Raw genomic sequence first — 22,008 nt, 5'->3', positions numbered from 1 at the left:
CAGCATTTTAACCAATTGCTAAAATTGTTCACAGGAATCCTCGGCAATCTATCCATGCCCCAGAGAGTTTGACAATAATAATATCTGAACTACCTCGATATATGTTAAACTTCCTATTTTTAATGCCTATTTTCCCTCACCATAACCCACTTTCATTGCATCGGCTGTTTTCACTTCTTTTAAAATTATGGAAACGTTACTCCTGCCTGTACCAAACTCATTCTCGGTTACTGTGGATTGAAACACACACACAGGCGCACAACACAGCACGCACGATACTGTGTTAGAAAACAATTACAATGATAGGGAATGCAATTAATCTTAGTCGGGATCAGTCTTTGACCCCCATGATTTAGGTACAACGTACAGTGGCTGGATTTATTGCTTCAGTCCTTTCAGTTCAATTGGCTGGGTAAACTTTCAAGCCAATTCTCCAAAAAGATCATTAACACTTTGTGGTCTGGAAAGACATCCTCAGTCAGTTGGAATATACACACAACACGTAGTAAGTATAATGCTTTGTCAAGAGTCAAGAGTGTTTTATTGTCATATGTCCCAGATAGAACAATGAAATTCTTATAATATATGAAATACCTCAATATATGTTAAACTTACTTTTTTTTATAGGAAATAGTTTCTTTACAAATATTCTTACAACGAAAAATTGATCCTTTATAAGGGTAATTTAAATGCTTCATGCCAATAGAACATTGTAAAAAAGTTTTATAAATTTCAGTCTTTCAAGTCTGAAGAAGGGTCTCGACCCGAAACGTCACCCATTCCTTCTCTCCCGAGATGCTGCCTGACCTGCTGAGTTACTCCAGCATTTTGTGAATAAACACCTTCGAGGAGTATTACCTATTTGATTGGCAGAGTTCAGCTGGAAAATCTGGTTTTTTAAATAATTAGTTTAGTAATTTGTGCACTTTCTGCAGAGACAACGTACAGTGCAGTGATATTACTGCCTGTTTGATATTTTCGGCATAGGTATTTAAAAACCCAAATGGAAACTAAGATTAAAGATGGCCTAAAAATTGTTCTTCATCTAAAAATATTCACTGAATGTGGTAGCGGAGGGGTTAAGGAATTAGGAAGGATGCAATACATGTTTTGTCAAGTTGTCAACATGCGATATATATTGTGCCCTGAGAGAGACATAGGGGTGGAGTGAAAGGAAAACAGGACCTCATGTGTTACAATGGCGTTTGTAATCAGCCAGGGAGAGAACATTTACAGTAGAGGTGATGGCGGGGTGGTTGGGATCTAACCCAGGTTGGGACATAATGCTGGTCTGAGGTCTACACGCTGTGAGGGGTAGGTAAAGGTGATCAACCTTTGAGGATCCATGTGTCAGACCCCAAAGCCATGGATCGTGTGACACTAGAAATGCACAGACATCTGACCGGTCTTGGAGACTCTGTATGAGGGGCATGTGCTGTTTGCACACAAATGGATTTCAGCCAATGTCAAAATATGACAGGCATGTTATTCAAACCCACAACATGTGACCAGATGTCTCCACTGACCTTGCAAGCGTTGGACCAGAACAAAGAAAAAAACTCGATTTTCAGTATGTATCAAGTACCTGATCCCATTCTGAGATTAGTTTCTTTGTGCAACCCACAAGATAGTAACCTATTGCAAATTAATCTCTTTGCAAATATCCAAACAATGAAAGTTGATCCTTTATAAGGGTAACTTAAATGTTTCATGCCAATTGAACTTTGTAAAAATGTTTTATAAAATTTGGTCTTTCAATTTTAGAATGGAGTATTTACCTATTTGATTGGCAGAGTTCAGCTGGAAAATCTGGTTTTAAGTAATTAGTTTAGAAATCTTTTAAAAACAAGTGCAACTAGCAAGAATTATATTAAGCACGTAATACTTTTACAGGAGGATCGGCATTCTTCCATGTGCACTCCTAATGTTTAACGACCATAAACACAGGGTTGCCTACTCGAATCACCCCGGGTTTGTCAATTCCATAGTGCGAGCCGAAGATGGGGACGGATTTGTAAATGTGTTTCTCAGCTGGGTCACACTGGCGCAATCTGGAAACAAAACAAAGCAAAGATTTATAACAGAGAAACAAGGATTGGTGGCGGCAGGGTGGCGCAGCGGTAGAGTTGCTGCCTTACAGCGAATGCAGCGCCTGAGACTCAGGTTCGATCCTGACTACGGGCGCCGTCTGTACGGAGTTTGTACGTTCTCCCCGTGACCTGCGTGGGTTTTCTCCGAGATCTTCTGTGATCTTGGAGGGATGAAGATGAGGGATCTGGGTGGTTGGATGGCAGGGTGCAGGAGAGGCTGGGACATATGTAGTCAATCTACCAGAGGTGGTAAGGTTATGAGCTTCATATTTTAAAACCAATCAGCTGAGAATGAGCAGAAAGCTAACCTGCTAGAGTTATGATGGTATTAGTTTTAGACAATAGACAATAGGCACCACCATTCAATGTGATCATGGCTGATCATCCACAATCAGTACCCCGTTCCTGCCTTCTCCCGATACCCCCTGACTCCGCTATCCTTAAAGCCCTTCCAAAACTGTGGAATAAACTTCAAACAAATCATAGCTTACAAGACAACAAAACTCGGGAAAACGTATATCATTTCTATTAATCAGGGACGTATTTGGCTCAGGGAGAAAAAAAAAACGCTTAGAAGACCCAAATATTTACACTTATACTTTTTAATCATGTACGTGAAATGTTTGACCTTCATAATTGTTCTTTCCAATAAACATTGCCTGGTGCTTGGTGGATCATTGCTCCAGTGTAGGGTGCAAGTGGTTTAGTTTAAGAGATGTGTTGCAGACACCAGAGAGGATACATTTTGGATGGGAAACCAGTTGAGCCAATCCGTAATGTAAAAAAAAAAAAGACTAGCTAGGCCAGCACGGATTTCAACTTGGGTAGCATGGATTTGCTGGGGTGAAGGGGCTCTCTCTGTGCTGCATAACTTTTTGGTTCCTTTGGTTCCTTACCTGATCACATTCTGAAATTAGTTATTGATTACACTCCTTTGTGCAGTACACTATCGATTGGAAGAGGCTTAGAGTTATGCAGCACAGAAAGAGCTCCTTCACCCCAACACATCCATGTTTGCCCAAGTTGAAATCTGTGCTGGACCCATTTGCCTGCATTTGGCCTTTAAACCTTTCTTATCCATGCACCTGCCTAATTGTTCTTTAAACTTTGTAAATGTATCCAGCTTTATAGCTTCTTCAGGCAGCTTCCTCCAAATACCCACCACACTCTGGGTGAAAAGGGTGCCCGTCAAGTTTCACTTCATTCTTTCCCTTCTCACTTTATGTCCTCTAGCTTTAGACTCTCCTACCACGGGAAACAGACAATGAACATTCACCCTATCTATGCCCCTTGTGATTTTATACGTAGGAAGGAACTGCAGATGCTGGTTTAAACCGAAGGTGGACACAAAACGCTGGAGTAACTCAGCGGGACAGGCAGCATCTCTGGAGAGAAGGGATGGGTGACGTTTCGGGTCGAGATCCTCCTCAGACTGAATGTCACCCATTCCTTCTCTCCAGAGGTGCTGCCTGTCCCGCTGAGTTACTCCAGCTTTTTGTGTCTATCTGTGTGATTTTATACACCTCTATCATGCTCCCCCTCAGCCTTCTACATTCCACAGAGAAAAGTCCCAGACTCTTCAGCCTCTCCTTGAAATGTTAACCCCCCCCAGAACCAGCAACATCCTCATGAATCTTTTCTGCACCCTTCCCAACTTAATGACATCCTTCCTATAGCTGGACAACCAGAACTGCGCACAGTACTCCAAGTGTAGTCTCACCAAAGACTGAAATAGTTGCAAAATAATGTCCCAACTCCTGTACTCAGTGCCCTGACTGATGAAGGTAAGTATGCCAAACACCATCTTCACTCCCCTGGCTACCTGTGTTGCCACTTTCCTGCAACTCTGTACCTGTGCCTAGGTCTCTCTGTTCTACAGCACACTCCAGGGACCTGTCATCTCCTGCGTAAGATCTGTCCTTCACACTCCAAGTGCTACTCCCAGCAGACCAGTCAACAGACCAGTCAACAGTAACAGTAAAGGAAAAACACAGTAACTGATGACAATTATCCTTATCTTTATTTTTATTTATAATGAATGTCTCGTGCTATCCACTTTACTGCTGTAACACTGCAAATTTCCCCGGCGTGGGACAAATAAAGGAATATATTATTAAGTTGTGCCCTCGTTTAACTTCCACTTGCTAAACTGCTAAAGATGCAAATATCTCTGCCTGAGCCCCTGCAATTTCTTCCCTATCTTCCCACAGGGTCTTAAAAATACACTTTGTGAGGCTCCAGGGATATATCCACCTTAAAATGCACTGGCCACCAGCACATCCTCTTTTGCAATGTGGATATATTCCCAGACATCACGATTCATTTCCTTTCTTTAGATTTCATTACTTTCTTCACAGTAAATTGAGATGATATTTATACATTTCGGGCCTGACCTATCCTATGACCCCCATATACACAGAGAACTACATTAATACTTAAGGGGACCTATTCTCACTTTTATTACACTTGTGCCCTTAATATACTTACAGAATCTCTGAGGATTCTTCAGTAGCTTATATGCCAGAGATATCTCATGCTCTCTATTTGCCTTCCTGAATTCCCACTTAAGTGTACTATTACATTCGTTACACTCCTCAAAGGATTCACATGATCCCAGCCGCCTATACCTATCATGTGTCGCCTTCTGTTTCCTGACCAAAGCCTCAATATGCCTCATCACCCAAGCCTCCCCAACGCTTCCAGCATACCCTTCACCCACTCCAGTAAGGCCACCCACATATTGTGCGAGAAAAATTCCCTGGACTCATTTCACAAATTCTGCCTCATTTAAGCCCTTTGCATAACGGCAGGCTCAGTTAATACAAGGGAACTTGAAATCATTTACTGTTACAATCCTATAATTCTTCGACCTGCCTGAAATCTCAAAATCTGTTAATCCTGTGCCCATCATTTTGAAACAAGTGGTTCTAGGGATGGATAGTGGATGCCCGGAAAATCATCTTACAAAAGTTCCACATCTTCTAGAATGGTTCCTGTGGTGACCCCACTATTTAAGAAACAAGAAGAAAGAAAGCAGGGAACTACAAGTTGATTGTCTAACATCAGTGTAGGCAAAATGGTGGCATCTATAATGAAGGATGCAATAACAGAACATCTTGAAAAGAGCAATAGGATTGAGTAGAGTTAATATGATAGAATATAATGTGGAAAAATAGGAGATCATCCATATTGGAGCACTATAAAAACAATGTACTTTATAATCATTGAGAGATTGAGAAGTATTAATGTTGAAAGGAACCTAGGAGTAGCTAGTACACAAATCACCGATAGCCAATGCACAGATACGACAAACAATGAGTAAGGCGAATGGTAAGTTAGCCATTGTTTAGAGAAGAATTGAGTAAGAAAGTTTTATTGTAATTGTACCCGGCTTTGGTGAGACTGCAACTGGAGTATTGTGTACAGCTTTTGTCTTCAGTGACATTTACAATCTTCCACTGACGCACCATAGAGCGAATACTATTGGGTTGCATCACAGCTTGGTTTGGGAACAAGACAGCAAGAGAATGCAGAGTTTAGATGGGGCCCAGTCCCATCACACAGTCCAGACTTCCTGCCATTGACTCCATCTACACTTCATGCTCTCTGGAAAAGCAGGCAAAGATTCGTCCCACCCCAGTCATACCTCTTTCTCCCTGCTCCCATCTGGCAGAAGGTATAGAAACGTGAAAGCGCACATCATCAAACCCAGGAACACCTTCTCCCCCCCCCCCCCCCCCCCCCCCGTTTGTAGATTTCTGAAGGGTCCTTCCATGAGCTCGGGAACTGTTAAATTCATCTCTTCCCCAGAGGACATTGGACTTTGTCTAAGAAACTGATGCACTGCACTGCACTGCTGAGAACCATATTCTGCACTCTGTACCTTCCCCTTTGCTCTATCTAATGTACTTGAGTTTAAAGTCTGATTGTATCTATGTATGTTATATATGATCTGTTTGAATAGCATGCAAAATAAAGTTATTCACTGAACACCGATACATCTGGCCAGAGAATTGGGAAACTTTCAAAGGACAACAGAAGGTAACAAAACGGGCAATATGGGCTGAAAAGATGAAGTAAGAGGGGAAGCTGGCCAAGAATATAAAGAAGGACAGTAAAAGCTTCTTTAGATATGTTCAGAGAAAAAGAATAGCAGTCAAATGTGGGTCCCTTGAAGGCAGACACGGGTGAAATTATTATGGGTTCTTCTGCAGTTGGATAGGGCCCTGGTAAGACCACATCTGGAGTATTGTGTACAGTTTTAGTCTCCTAATTTGAGGAAGGACATCCTTGTAATTGAGGCAGTGCAGCATAGGTTCACGAGATTGATCCCTGGGATGGCGGGACTGTCATATGAGGAAAGATTGAAAAGACTAGGCTTGTATTCACTGGAGTTTGGAAGGACGAGAGGGGATCTTATAGAGACATATAAAACTATAAAAGGACTGGGCAAGCTAGATGCAGGAAACATGTTCCCAATGTTGGGGGAGTCCAGAACCAGGGGCCACAGTCTTAGAATAAAGGGGAGGCCATTTAAAACTGAGGTGAGAAGGAACTTTTTCACTCAGAGAGTTGTGAATTTGTGGAATTCTGCCACAGAGGGCAGTGGAGGCCAAATCACTGGATGAATTTAAGAGGGAGTTAGATAGAGCTCCGGGGGCTAGTGGAATCAAGGGATATGGGGAGAGGTTGGGCACAGGTTACTGATTGTGGATAATCAGCCATGATCACAATGAATGGCGGTGCTGGCTCGAATGGCCGAATGGCCTCCTCCTGTACCTATTTTCTATGTTTCTATGTTTCTAATATAACCAAACCACTGCGATGTGTCCATGAAATCTCCATTGAGCTTACAATACATCAGTTGTGCTGTAGATGGCAGACTAATACCATCCTGAGTCCCACACCAACAAGATTTGTTTTGGTACAGGCTGCACACATAGAATAAAAATTTTGTAATAATTAAATGGTTAGAAAGGCAAACTTTGAAACGGTGCCACTGGACATAAACAATTATTGGAAGGTTATGGCACAGAAATTAAATTACCATTTGATCCAACTTTTACTTTCCCTCAAATGGTTATCCAGTTCCCCACTGAATGCACCAACTGCTTTCAACACCCTTACAGAGAGTACAAATCAGATTATAACCACTCTCTGTGTAAATGTTTTTTCATTGCATCCCCTGGTGAGGGGAGGGGGGAGGGTGGAATTTAATAGTTACCCGAGTGGCAACTTTTTTTTAATACAAAGGGTGGTAGGTATAAGGAATGAGTTGCCAGGTAGTTGAGGCAGGTACTGTTACCACGTTTAAAAAACATTTGGACAGGTTCATGGATAGGATAGGTTTAGAAGGATATGGGTCAAACGAAAGGCAGGTGGGACTGGTGTAGATGGGGCAATAGACAATAGGTGCAGGAGGTGGCCATTCAGCCCTTCGAGCCAGCACCGCCATTCAATGTGATCATGGCTGATCATTCTCAATCAGTACCCCGTTCCTGCCTTCTCCCCATACCTCCTGACTCCGCTATCCTTAAGAGCTCTATCTAGCTCTCTCTTGAATGCATTCAGAGAATTGGCCTCCACTGCCTTCTGAGGCAGAGAATTCCACAGATTCACGACTCTCTGACTGAAAAAGTTTTTCCTCATCTCCGTTCTAAATGGCCTACCCCTGATTCTTAAACTGTGGCCCCTGGTGCTGGACTCCCCCAACATTGGGAACATGTTTCCTGCCTCTAACGTGTCCAACCCCTTAATAATCTTATACGTTTCGATAAGATCCCCTCTCATCCTTCTAAATTCCAGTGTATACAAGCCTAGTCGCTCCAGTCTTTCAACATATGACAGTCCAGCCATTCCGGGAATTAACCTAGTAAACCTACGCTGCACGCCCTCAATAGCAAGAATTGTTGGTCAGCATGGGCAAGATGGGCTGAAGAGCCTGTTTCCACGCTGTATGACTCCATGTCTATGACTCTGTATATTTTGCTTAACATTTTTAATCACTGCTCCTTGTTCTACTAATAGGAACAGCTTCCTTCTACTTGCACCAACTAAACCCATCGTGATCCTTTGCAATCCTTTCAAATCTCATCTGGACCTTCCATGCTTCAAGGAGAACAGCCCCTGGCTCTCCAATTTAACCTCAAAGATCCTCCTTCCCAGAACCAGTGTAGTAGAGCTTTTTAACCCCTCTGCAGGATATTGGAGAAAGTGGAATACTGTGCCAAAGTTGAAATGTTGTGCCAACTCTGGATGTCTTACCAGCATTTTACAATCTCAGTATATCCTTGCTGCTTCCATACTCAGTCTCTGTTTATGCAGGTCAGGATCTTGTACACTGTACTGAACTCACTCCCAATTTCAAGGATTTATTGACATATGAGTCTCGTTTATTCTTGCCCAACATTTAGATTTGTGTTATTTTATCTTCATGTCATTTATTTTCATTTTTTCTCTTAAAGTTTAGCCCTCAATACTTCTCTGACTTAAACTTCATCTGCCATTTATCTGTGACTCTATGTCCTATTTAGACAGAGGCGGCATTTGTACAAGGACACCGTCACCTACCCTCCATCATATAGCAGAAGTCTTTTGTTTTCTTTTGATAGCTTTGTGCCAGCAATTGAGGGGTTCCTGATTAACAGTGTTATGGGGATAAATGAGACCATACAGACTTCAGAGAATGAAGAAAACACCTCACTGACATCTTCTCATGACAATCCATGCCGGCATTACCAACAACATCCTTATCCCACGAGGGATTTTTCCTTTCCTCCTCCTCTTGCAGACAGAAATAATCATTTCCCACACAGGAGGTAGCCAAGAACACGAAGCTGTGTAGGAAAATAACTACAGACGCTGGTACAAATCAAAGGTATCACAAAATGCTGGAGTAACTCAGCGGGTCAGGCAACATCTAGGAGAGAGGGAATGGGTGACGTTTCGGGTCGAGACCCTTCTTCAGTCTGAATAAGGGTCTCGACCCGAAACGTCACCCATTCCCTCTCTCCTAGATGCTGCCTGACCTGCTGAGTTACTCCAGCATTTTGTGATACAAGAACACGAAGCTAATACAACATCCATTTTCCTCTTTTTACGTCAATAGAATACCCACAGCTCGATGCGAATCAGAGGAAAAAAATCAATGCTCGGGGAGGAAATCTGTATACCAAAACTCTTGTTTGTTTGTTTGTTTGTTTGTTCCTGAACTACAGCCAAAACGGTACACGATAGCGCGACAATTTTAGGCCTACCTTACTCACCGTCGTCTCTTTGGTACTAATGGAAGAAGTTTCATTAAAATCGGTGTTATATTTTTAAAGTTATTCACATTTTAAAGTTTGAATCTATCTCCTAGGGAGGGAGGGTGGGGGGAGGGAAGGAGGGGGGGGAGGAGGTTGAAGGGGATGGAGTGGGGGGAGGGGAGGGGGAAGGAGGTGGAGGGAGGGTGGAGGGGAAGGGAGGGGGGAGGAGGGAGGGGGGAGAAGCGAGGGGAGGGGGGGAGGAGAGGGTGCTGCACTAATGCAGGAGAGGTTTGGTCCCAACGGGTCCACTTGTCTAGTATGACATAAAGCTGGAACATTAACTCAAACTTCAAGAGCCAGAAGGCACAACTATCATCACTGAAAAGTAAATTTAGAAATTATTCTGTTGTTACCTTTCTTCATAAGGTTGCTAGATAATAACCTGGAATAGCAGTGCCAAAAAAAAAAGGTATTTTCAAAACAGATTCCGCATTGGGTCGTGAGGAGTGATTTAAAAACACAAAACACCCATAATCTTTCACTCTATGATTTCTACATTAACTCCAATCATGACACCTAGTGGTGGCAGGATTACTTACTCTACTTTACTGAACAATTTCAGGCAAGAAGAGAAGATTCCTTTACTAGCTCAGTGGTATGAAAATTGATTTCTCTAACTTCAAGTACCCCCTGCATTCCCTCTCTCTCTCTATCCCTCCCCCACCCAAGTCACACCAGCTTCTCGTTTTCACCCAACGAACAGCTAACAATGGCCTGTTTTCTTTATCAATGTTACTTTTTTGTAGATCTTTCATTCATTGTTCTTTATCTCTCTACATCATCGTCTATATCTCTCGTTTTCCTTTCCCGTGACTTTCAGTCTGAAGAAGGGCCCGGACACGAAACATCACCCATTCCTTCTCTCCAGAGATGCCACCTGTCCCACTGAGTTACTCCAGCTTTTTGTGTCTATCTTCCCTTTACACAGCCACGTTACCAAGCATTATCCCACAGCATTTGGTATAGTTCTCTTCGTCCATCAGTCTAAACATTCACAGCTATGATCCCCACTGTACCCTTCTCTGACTGCTGTACAGTAATGTGTCGGGAATTGTCTTGTGTGGGGTCCCATCCGGACCAGCACAAGTCCCATTACAACCCTCTCTACTGGATGCAAACCACTAACTCGACGTTTCACACTCAATGTTTTATCCAACTAAACAATACTTTGCGGAGGACTAGACACATCACTGGTGTTGGCACGAAAAAGAATAATAGACAATAGGTGCAGGAGGAGGCCATTCGGCCCTTCGAGCCAGCACCGCCATTCAATGTGAGCAAGGCTGATCATTCTCAATCAGTACCCCGTTCCTGCCTTCTCCCCATACCCCCTGACTCCGCTAGCTCTATCTAGCTCTCTCTTGAATGCATTCAGAATTGGCCCCCACTGCCTTCTGAGGCAGAGAATTCCACAGATTCACAACTCTGACTGAAAAAGTTTTTCCTCATCTCAGTTCTAAATGGCCTACCCCTTATTCTTAAACTGTGGCCCCTTGTTCTGGACTCCCCCAACATTGGGAACATGTTTCCTGCCTCTAACGTGTCCAACCCCTTAATAATCGTATACGTTTCGATAAGATCCCCTCTCATCCTTCTAAATTCCAGTGTATACAAGCCTAGTCGCTCCAGTCTTTCAACATATGACAGTCCCACCATTCCGGGAATTAACCTAGTAAACCTACGCTACACGCCCTCAATAGCAAGAATATCATTCCTCAAATTTGGAGACCAAAACTGCATACAGTACTCCAGGTGCGGTCTCACTAGAGCCCTGTACAACTGCAGAAGGACCTCTTTGCTCCTATACTCAACTCCTCTTGTTATGAAGGCCAACATTCCATTGGCTTTCTTCACTGCCTGCTGTACCTGCATGCTTCCTTCAGTGACTGATGCACTAGGACACCCAGATCTCGTTGTACGTCCCCTTTTCCTAACCTGTTCTCTTCGTCCATCAGTCTAAACATTCACAGGTATGAGCCCCACTGTACCCTTCTCTGACTGCTGTACAGTAACGTGTCGGGAATTGTCTTGCGTGGGGTCCCATCCGGACCAGCACAAGTCCCATTACAGCCCTCTACTGGGTGCAAACCACTAACTCGACGTTTCACACTCAATGTTTTATCCAACTAAACAATACTTTGCGGAGGGCTAGACACATCACTGGTGTTGGCACGAAAAAGAATAATGTAAATAGATGCAATCCAATTTCTAGCTACTAGCAAGTCAATAAAGTTATACCATGTCAATTTACTCAGCAAAGTGTAGTTCCTAATATGTTAACTCCAATAGTGCAAATATGGTTGTTTGATTATACTTGAACATTTACCATAAAAATGATGTTAACTGCCCATGTTCTAAATACACACACAAACTAACTGGCTGGAGTTTCCATAGACATCTGTACTCTCTCACCACAAGGTCCCCAATTGCTTTAAAAGCACATCCATAATACCAGTGTCGAAGAAGAACAAGGTCCCATGCCTAGGCAACTACTGACCAGAGACACTCACACCTGTGGTGGATGAAGTGCTTTGGGAGGTTGGTTATGACAACAGATCCACAGCAGATACAACAACCTTGCTGGCTCTCCACTCTCAACCAGAACACGTACATCAGGCTGATGTTGAAAGACTATAGCTTGGCATTTAACAACCTCATCCCCTCTAAATCTCCTCAACCTCAAGGAACTGGGGCTCTGCTCACCCTCATGCAAATGGATCATCGACTTCCTCATCGGCTGAGCTCGTTCAGCACAAATATGGATGTCCAGGATCGTGTAGTCAGACACAGTTCCAATGCCATCTTTTAATTTGCCCAATACCACAATGCCACCTTTGTTGGATGCAAAACTGGTAACAACGAGTCAGAGTACAATTGCACAGAGTACAGAGGACAATAGAGTCAGGATATTCTTGCTATTGAGGGCGTGCAGCGTGGGTTTACTAGATTAATTCCCGGAATGGCGGGACAGTCGTATGTTGAAAGACTGGAGCGGCTGGGCTTGTATACACTGGAATTTAGAAGGATGAGAGGGGATCTTATCGAAACATATAAGATTATTAAGGGGTTGGACACGTTAGAGGCAGGAAACATGTTCCCAATGTTGGGGGAGTCCAGAACCAGGGGGCACAGTTTAAGAATAAGAGGTAGGCCATTTAGAACGGAGATGAGGAAAAACATTTTCAGTCAGAGAGTTGCAAATCTGTGGAATTCACTGCCTCAGAAGGCAGTGGAGGCCAAGCCTCTGAATGCATTCAAGAGAGAACTAGATAGAGCTCTTAAGGATAGCGGAGTCAGGGGGTATGGGGAGAAGGCAGGAACGGGGTACTGATTGAGAACGATCAGCCATGATCACATTGAATGGTGGTGCTGGCTCGAAGGGCCGAATGGCCTCCTCCTGCACCTATTGTCTATTGTCTACAATAGGGAAATTGATAATCTGATTAAATAGTGCTGGAACAACACTCTCGTTCTCAATGTGAGCAAGGCCGGGGAGATGAGTGTTGACTTCAGGAAGGAAAGCTGAGTGTCCATGAAACTGTCTTCATCAGTGGAACAGCAGTGGAGAGAGACAACGGCTTCCAGACCCTGGGTGGGCACATCTGTGAGGACCTGTCCTGAGCCCAGTACATTGATGCAATCACAAAGAAAGCTCATCAACGCCTCTACTCCCGAAGACGTTTGAGGCGATTTGGTGGGTCACCGAATACTCTGTTGAACGTCTGTACAGTGGAAAGCATACTGACTGGTTGCATCGCACCCAGGTTTGGTAACGTGAATACACAAGAATGAAGACGGCTGAAGAAAGTGGTGGACATTGCCCCATCCACAACAGGTCTTTACTTCCCCACCATTGAATGGATCTATGGGAAATACTGCCTAAAGAAGGCAGCTAATAATGTCGAAGACCCGCATCATCCTGGCCATGCACTCATCTCACTGCTACCATTGGGAAGGTGATACAGGAGCCCGAGAAATGATACCTTCAGTTTCAAGAACAGCTTCATCTTATCAACCATCCAGGTCTTGAACCACATGGTCAAACCCTAACCACACCCCTATCTCAGCAATGAACTGGTATGGAATTATTATAGGTTGCTCCATGTAATCTCCTTGCATGAGTATGACTTGGTTACTCGGTATAACTGCTATTTTATGTTATTATTTGTTATTGTATATTTACAGTATTTGTTCTATTGTTGTGCTAATGGCCCTGTATAGTTGCAAGAAGTAACATTTTCATTTGCCCATCAGTCTGAAGGGTCCCAACACAAAATGTCAACTCTCCAAGTTCTCCAGGGATCTGCCTGACCTGCTAAGTTTTTTAGTTTTCGAGGTACAACGTGGAAATAGGCCCTTCGGTTCACCAGGTCCACACCGACCTTCGATCACCCGTACACTAGTTCGATGTTATCCCACTTTTGCCATCCTACAAACTTGGGGTAATTTACAGAAGCCAATTAACCTACATGCCTGCACGTCTTTGGAATGTGGGAGAACACAGCAGCACCCGGAGAAAACCCACACGGTCTCAGGGAGGATGTACAAGCTCCATACAGACAGCACCCAGAAATCTGGACCAAACCCGGGTCTTTGCTGCTGTGAGGCAGCAGCTCTACCACTTGCACCACTGAGGCACTTTTACTCCTGCACTTTGTGCCTTTATTTTAGAAATGTCATTGTTCTGTTCTCTTGCATATGACAATTAAGCACCCTTGTCTAGTTTCTTGATCATGCCCAGTTAACAATTACATTTCAAACATCGCTGTAAGAATCAATGACACAGATGGTACATCTGGACCATGCTCTGACCCACTCGCACCCTGTATCATTGGCGTGTATCATTAACGTTTACACAATTTCTACAGTGAAGGCAGGGAACCGCAAACTCATCTCCAGTATTTGATGCTGAGCACCAAGGTTAGTTAATGTGTGACGCCAGAATCGAGAAGCATGAAAACCGGTGCATATTTTCATTGACTACTCTTGCCAACTGAAATAGATGGTGAGTTAAACACACCACGAGTTAAACACAACCTAGTGTTTTGACAAAAAGGGAAAGGGCAAATGTTAAGCAGTACATGCCCGGCTGAAATGTGAACAGTTTAAACATTGGGGGCGATTCAAAAGATGATCACATCATTGCTGAATTTCTGGAAAATAGGAACAGAAACCTCGAAATATATTTTGCCCCAACATAGGAATGACTGACGATAACTATGAAGCTGAATAAAGCCAATTAACTCATCACAAACCAGATAACCACCCACAATTGTCAATTACCCACTTGGACAACAGGGAAGCTTGTGCATCTCCTGGTTGCATAAGTTTATCAAGTTTATCAACCACCACAGCTTGGTTTGGGAACAGCTCAAGCTTGGTTTGGGAACAGCTTAGACCAAGCTCCAACCAAGATCACAAAAAATTGCAGCGAATTGTGAACGCAGCCCAGACCATGACACGAATCATCCTCCCTTCTGTTGGCTCCATTTATATTTCATGCTGGCTCGGCAAGGCCAGCAGCAAAATCAAGGACAAGTCGCACCCTGGCCACTCCCACTACTCCCCTCTCCCATCAGGCAAAATGTGCAGAAGTGTAAAAATGCACACCTCCAGATTCAAGGACAGGTTCATCCCAGCTATTGTCAGGCAACTGAGTCACCCTAGCACAACCAGATAACAGTGCTGGACTACTATCTACCTCTTTGGTGACCCTCGGACTATCCCTGATCGGACGTTGCTGGCTTTACCTTGCACTAAACGTTATTCCCTTATCATGTATCTATACACTGTAAATGGCTCAATTGTAATTATGTATTGTCTTTCTACTAACTGGATAGCACGCAACAAAAGCTTTTCACTGGACCTCGGTACACGTGACAATAAACTAAGCTGTTACTGATCTCTACATTTACCTTTTGAGTGTATCGAGTGGTTCCTTCCTGTCTATGACTCCAGTATCTGGATCTACTGTTGTGAAGATGCATCTAAAAAGGAAATATAAAAACATTAAGGCATGAAAGGTAGCAAGAGGCCATTTTCACGCAACAGACATCCTCTCTCATATTGTGTGAGATGAGGTTACACCTTGTAGTTTGCTAAATGAGCCAGATTCAAAATCAACCAAGATATCTACAGTGGCAGCTCCAGTTTAAAAGAATTTCCATTTGCAAATTCCCATGTTGGTTTTACACATGGCTTTGAACCTGAAATACACTCCTGTTTGTTTAGAAAAGGACCCGACGCAAACATCAGTCCAGAGAAGGGTCCCAACCCAAAACATCACCAATCCTTTTCCTCCAGAGATGCTGCCTGACCCACTGAGTTAATCCAACACTTTGTGTCTATCTTATGCATTGCTACTCCCTCATTGAGGCTCTGAATGAAAATCCTGGAACTGCCCTATCCAACAGCGGTTAGTACCTTCTCTGGGAGCCCAGACCATCATGCAAACCAACCTCTCTTCCATTGACTCTATCTACACTTTATGCTGTCTCGGCAAGGCCACCCGCATAATCAAGGATGAGTCTCACCCTGGACACTCCCTCTTCTCCCCTCTCCCATCAGGCAAGAGGTACAGAAGTGTGAAAACACACACCTCCAGATTCAGGGACAGTTTCTTCCCTGCAGTTATCAGGCACCTGAACCATCCTATCACCAACTAGAGGGCGGTCCTGAACTATCATCTACCTCATTGGAGACTATCTTTAATTGGACTTTACTGGATTTATCTTGCATTAACGTTATTCCCTTTATCATATATCTTGTACACTGTGAATGCCAGTTTTTCACTGTATCTCAGTATATGTGGCATTAATAAACTAAACTAATACATTGGCTATTCTTTCACAGCTCGTCACATTTTGCTCAGAGCAGTTCAGCCTGTATCCACCTTTATCCTTCCACAGGTTCCACAAACCATTACAAACTTTGAGTTAAGATAGTTAAGAACATACCTCGTGCAAGACATTGTACGACACAACTTTGAAGTCCCAATCTGTATGTCTTTCCAAGTATCCTAAAAATTAAAAATAAATTAAGCGCAATGAAAATGTTAGAGAGCATTCATTTGTGTGAGGTTCAAAGCTCCATTTTATTCAGTAATTCATTGCCTTACACAGAAGACAGCTAAACTTAGATGTACGACTTCTACGGCTATAATACTTTTTATTCTTCCTACCAAATAAATCCACTGACATAAAACTTAATTGTCTTATTTCTAGTTCTTTCATCATTTATTCGATTTTCAAGTGCACATCATTTGCCAACTTTGAAATGGTGCCATTTTAGAACAGGAATTTTGGAAAATGGGGATGTAAAAGCAAAGAATGATAATATAACTGCCACTATACAAATTATAATCTATATATTCTGTTTACCTATTTTGTAAAATTAATGTGTAAGAATGGCACAAACCCAACTATAAGCTTTAATTAAACAACAATAATTGCAATGATGTAAATAAGATTTTTTTAAAGTGCATTATTTAAACTGGAGGACTGCTAAGCACATGCAATCATAATTAATGCAAGATTGTAACGGATTTAATTTAAGTCAGTGACATTCTTAATTACACACTAAACAATTACAAGAATTAATAAAATCGGATGATTTTTATTTTAGCTTTTCATATTATTTTCTAATAGTTTTAACTGTAAATAGTTCTGAATGCTTCCAAAAATCATGAGTTCAAGGCTATTCACTGTATTTTAAAAGATAGCTGCCCCCAGTGTGGATGGGTCTTATTCCAGGAATTCCATGTGGATTCAGAATGCCTTTGAGAAGAAAGATCTTGCCCTGAATCCACATAAGACTAATGCAGATCCACACATACAGTGCCCTCCATAATGTTTGGGAGAAAGACCCATCATTTATTTATTTGCCTCTGTACTCCACAATTTGAGATTTGTAATAGAAAAAAAATCACATGCGGTTAAAGTGCACATTGTCAGATTTTAATAAAGGCCATTTTTATACATTTTGGTTTCACCATGTAGAAATTACAGCAGTGGTTATACAGTGCATTCAGAAAGCATTCAGACCCCTTCATTTTTTTCCACATTTTGCTACGTTACAGCCTTATTTTAAAATGGATTTAAAAAAAAATTTAATCATCTACACACAATACATGTCATTTTTTTTCTATTACAAATCTTAAATTGTGGAGTACAGAGGCAAATAAATAAATGATGAGTCTTTGTCCCAAACATTATGGAGGGCACTGAAGGTCATTCGTGGGCCTGAACTGCCCACCACTGTGTAGAAAATACAAGCTGTTTTCATTAATATGTATGATTGATCAATTAAACAGTCTGAAGAAGGGTCACGACCTGAACCTTCACCCATTTCTTCTCTCCAGAGATGGTGCATGTCCCGCTGAGTTACTCCAGCATTTTGTGCCTATCTTTGGTTGAAACCAGCATCTGCAGTTCCTTCATACACATAATAATGTTAACGTGCCTTTGTGTCACTGCATGATAACTAAGGCAATCAATAGCCTCAATACAAAAGGAAAATCGATAATATTCCATCTTATGACCAATATTAATATTTTAAAAATATTAAATTTGTTCTGAAAATAGCTGGGTTATAACGGTTGTATAATCAGTGAAGTTATGCGAATAAAAAAAGCCAATTTCACAAGAATACAAAATGTAGCAACAACTCTTTGGGAGATGCCTGCTTAAGATCAGTGCAGCTCAGCAACTGAGTAACATATAAATTGTTGTTACTCTCATTCGTAAGGACGAATATCAGGATAGTTTCATGTCTTTTGTTTTGCTCTGAAAGGGCAGTAGATTAATAACCAATGGACAGGTGATCTGAAAATTAACCACAAAATTATTTGTGCTGGTGCTTTGACCAACGTTATGGCAAAGGACATCAGATCCTTCTGCTCCTCTTCAAAGCGATGCCATGGAAATCTTTACATGCAAGTAGAAGGTAGAAGTTACCACATCCTGAACTTAGGACAGTTCCTTAGTACAGAACTCCCTCAGTGTTGATATGAAATACAGAACACTAAAGCACAAGATGTTGTCTCAGATTTCCAGAAACATAAATTGAATCAAAAATTAAAAAAATTAAGAATTTCAAAGGCTAGAGTGCAATCCCTTAACTCGGGCTCCATATTTCATATAATGATTTTGTGCATCACGCCAAAAATATCCAATATCTTCTCTGTAAAATTCAATGGACAGCATTAATTGGTTCTATAACATGACATGCTGAATAAATATTAATTTAAATTCTCATTTGCTTGCAAATGGACATAAACTGTGTACCTCTGCATAAGGCTTGCAACCCTTCACCACAAGTACAGGCCTGAAATTCTCCATCTTAACTTTTTTCTCCAATTTGGTGTTAAAATCTTCAACAGTTGCCTCAGAGATCATCATGCAGGAACTAAGATCATTGTAGACAGTCTATAACGGGAAAAAGAAAGTATGAGATCTTATTTCAATACAGGTTTTAAACATATGGTAAATTAGATGTTCTGGAGATTTTCGGGAGCCAGATTATAGCAAATTAGAAATGCATCCTTAATAATTTCAGAAATTAAGTCTACTTACTTTCCTTCAACTTATTCACTCACACATGTTTATTCAACTCTCCTTTGATTATTTTGCCACTTACCTGCACCAATTTACAATGAGCAATTAACCGACCAGCCTCTCTGTGAAATATGGATGGAAAGACAGTGGCACGGTGGCGCAGCGGTAGAGCTACTGCCTTACAGCGCCAGAGACCCGTGTTCGATCCTGATTACGGGTGCATGTCAGCTTGAACCCAAATTGTGTCGTAAACCATGTTCTTCGTGTTCCAGTAGCAGTCAATGCTTGCCTGGGCATGTTTGTTTCTAGGAACAACCCGCAGGGCACAGTGTTTTACCATTCCATAGGTGGGACAAAATGCAATTAAGGCTGCTGCATTTCTTTCCCTCCCTTCTTGGCAACACACATTGCAGAAGATCAATCACAACACAATATCACCACCACCTTTTCCCCATAGAACTTCGAGGACATTCCTTTCAGATCACTTCTTGATTGACGTGCTTAACGGCTTTTTCTTCATACATTTTCTCTACATAGACAGTTGATAGGGCAGGGTATATCTGAATGGAATATTTCATTGCAATATGGCCAGATCCTTCCTTTACATGAACATGCACAGACAGAACATCAGAACATGGTGTTTAAGTACCCTGGTCTACCCGTATGTCGGTGAAGGCACTCAAGAAGGTAGCTTTATGAGGGGCTAGGTTGGCCACATACACTTTTTAAAATATATATGCCTATAGATATATATATATAAATATATATTCCACCCATTCTCTACATCACATCTCTGCAAACAGGATCCATTTAAAGGAATGGGTGACGTTTCGGGTAGTGACCCTCTCGACCTTCCTGTAGGAGCCATTCCTTCTCTCTAGAGATGCTGCCTGTCCCGCTGTTACTCCGGCAGTTTGTGTCTATCTTCGGTTTATACCAGCACCTGCAGTTCCTTCCTACACACATGATCCATTTAAATCTTCAGATGATGTAGAAAGTGGCTTGGGTGTCTGCAGCAGTGGTGGAGTAGATTATAGATCCCTGGGGTCACCATTTACCAAAACTCAAGTGGGATCAGCCAAACAGGTGCCGTGCACACCAGAACAGTTCAGAGGCTGGTTGAATGACTCACCTCTTTACAACCTTTCCATCATTCCATCAGCAAGAGAACGCCACAGGCGATCCTTTTTCCCTTTCCCCGTGGTTATCAAACTGTACAACCCCTCCCCCTTCTGACGTGGGGTACTCTGACTCTCCTTCCCCCCCCCCCCCTCCCCCCCCAATCTTTGCACATCCCCCATCCTGGATTTTCCACTCGTCTCTTTAATTTCATGTTTCATGTATCGTGTTGTGTTTTTATGACTGTTGGCAGACCAATTTCCCTCCTGGGATAAATAAAGTTCTATCGTATCGTATCATTTTTAAAAGGCACAAATGATGGAATTATTCACAAAATGCTGGAGTAACTCAGCAGGTCAGGCAGCATCTCGGGAGAGAAGGAATGGGTGACGTTTCGGGTCGAGACCCTTCTTCAGACTGATGTCAGGGGGGCGGGACAAAGGAAGGATATAGGTGGAGACAGGAAGATAGAGGGAGATCTGGGAAGGAGGAGGGGAAGGGAGGGACAGAGGAACTATCTAAAGTTGGAGAAGTCGATGTTCATACCACTGGGCTGCAAACTACCCAGGCGAAATATGAGGTGCTGTTTCTCCAATTTCCGGTGGGCCTCACTATGGCACTGGAGGAGGCCCATGACAGAAAGGTCAGACTGGGAATGGGAGGGGGAGTTGAAGTGCTCGGCAACCGGGAGATCAGTTTGGTTAATGCGGACCGAGCGCAGGTGTTCAGCGAAGCGATCGCCGAGCATGCGCTTGGTTACGCCGATATAAATGAGTTGACATCTAGAGCAGCAGATGCAATAGATGAGGTTGGAGGAGGTGCAGGTGAACCTTTGTCTCACCTGGAAAGACTGTTTGGGTCCTTGGATGGATTTGATGGGGGAGGTAAAAGGACAGGTGTTGCATCTCGTGTGGTTGCATGGGAAAGTGCCCGGGGTTGGGGTGGTTTGGGTAGGAAGGGACGAGTGGACCAGGGAGTTACGGAGGGAACGGTCTCTGCGGAACGCAGAGAGGGGAGGGGATGGGAAGATATGGCCAGTGGTGGGGTCCCATTGTAGGTGACGGAAATGTTGATGGATGATATGTTGGATCCGCTGGCTGGTGGGGTGGAAGGTGAGAACGAGGGGGATTCTGTCCTTGTTGCGAGTGGGGGGAGGGGGTGCAAGGGCGGAGCTGCGGGATGTAGAAGAGACCCTAGTGAGAGCCTCATCTATAATGGAGGAGGGGAAGCCCCGTTTCCTGAAGAACGAGGACATCTCGGAAGCCCTAGTGCGAAACACCTCATCCCGGGCGCAGATGCAGCGTAGACGGAGGAATTGGGAGTAGGGGATAGACTTTTTGCAGGGGACCGGGTGGGAAGAAGTGTAGTCCAGATAGCTGTGCGAGTCAGTGGGTTTATAGTAAATGTCCGTCACTAGTCTGTCTCCTGTGATGGAGATGGTGAGGTCCAGAAACGGGAGGGAGATGTCGGAGATAGTCCAAGTATATTTAAGGGCAGGATGGAAATTGGAGGTGAAGTGTATGAAGTCAGTGAGTTCTGCATGCGTACAAGAGGTAGCACCAATGCAGTCGTCGATGTAGCGGAGGTAGAGTTCGGGGATGGGGCCAGTGTACGTCTGGAACAGGGATTGTTCGACGTACCCGACAGAGGCAGGCGTAGCTGGGGCCCATGCGAGTGCCCATAGCTACGCCTCTGGTTTGGAGGAAGTGGGAGGAGTCAAAGGAGAAGTTGTTGAGGGTAAGAACCAGCTCTGCTAGGCGGAGGAGAGTGCTGGTCGATGGGGATTGGCTGGTTCTACGGTCGAGGAAGAAACGGAGGGCTTCGAGACCATCCTTGTGGGGGATGGAAGTGTAGAGTGACTGGACATCCATGGTGAAGATGAGGGAGTGGGGGCCTGGGAACCAGAAGTTATCGAGGAGATGGAGAGCGTGTGAGTTG

The 22,008-nt window shown here is 43.2% G+C and overlaps 1 protein-coding gene across 1 annotated transcript in view; it reads right to left on the bottom strand.

Annotated features, from left to right (window-relative positions):
• Positions 1-599: 599 nt before the first annotated feature.
• Positions 600-22,008, bottom strand: part of marc1 (mitochondrial amidoxime reducing component 1) — a 37,711-nt gene continuing 16,302 nt past the window's right edge. Inside the window, exons 4-7 of the mRNA XM_078405781.1 lie at positions 18,682-18,822; positions 16,354-16,415; positions 15,313-15,384; positions 600-2,051 (exon numbers count right to left, since the gene is read on the bottom strand). Coding sequence (XP_078261907.1) covers positions 1,922-2,051; positions 15,313-15,384; positions 16,354-16,415; positions 18,682-18,822 — 405 coding nt within the window. The 3' untranslated portion in view covers positions 600-1,921. The remainder of the gene's footprint in view (positions 2,052-15,312; positions 15,385-16,353; positions 16,416-18,681; positions 18,823-22,008) is intronic.

Source organism: Rhinoraja longicauda, chromosome 9, assembly GCF_053455715.1.
Source record: "Rhinoraja longicauda isolate Sanriku21f chromosome 9, sRhiLon1.1, whole genome shotgun sequence".
Taxonomy (NCBI): domain Eukaryota; kingdom Metazoa; phylum Chordata; class Chondrichthyes; order Rajiformes; family Arhynchobatidae; genus Rhinoraja; species Rhinoraja longicauda.
The sequence above is the reverse complement of the archived record's forward strand: the minus strand, read 5'-3'. Positions and strand labels throughout refer to the sequence as shown.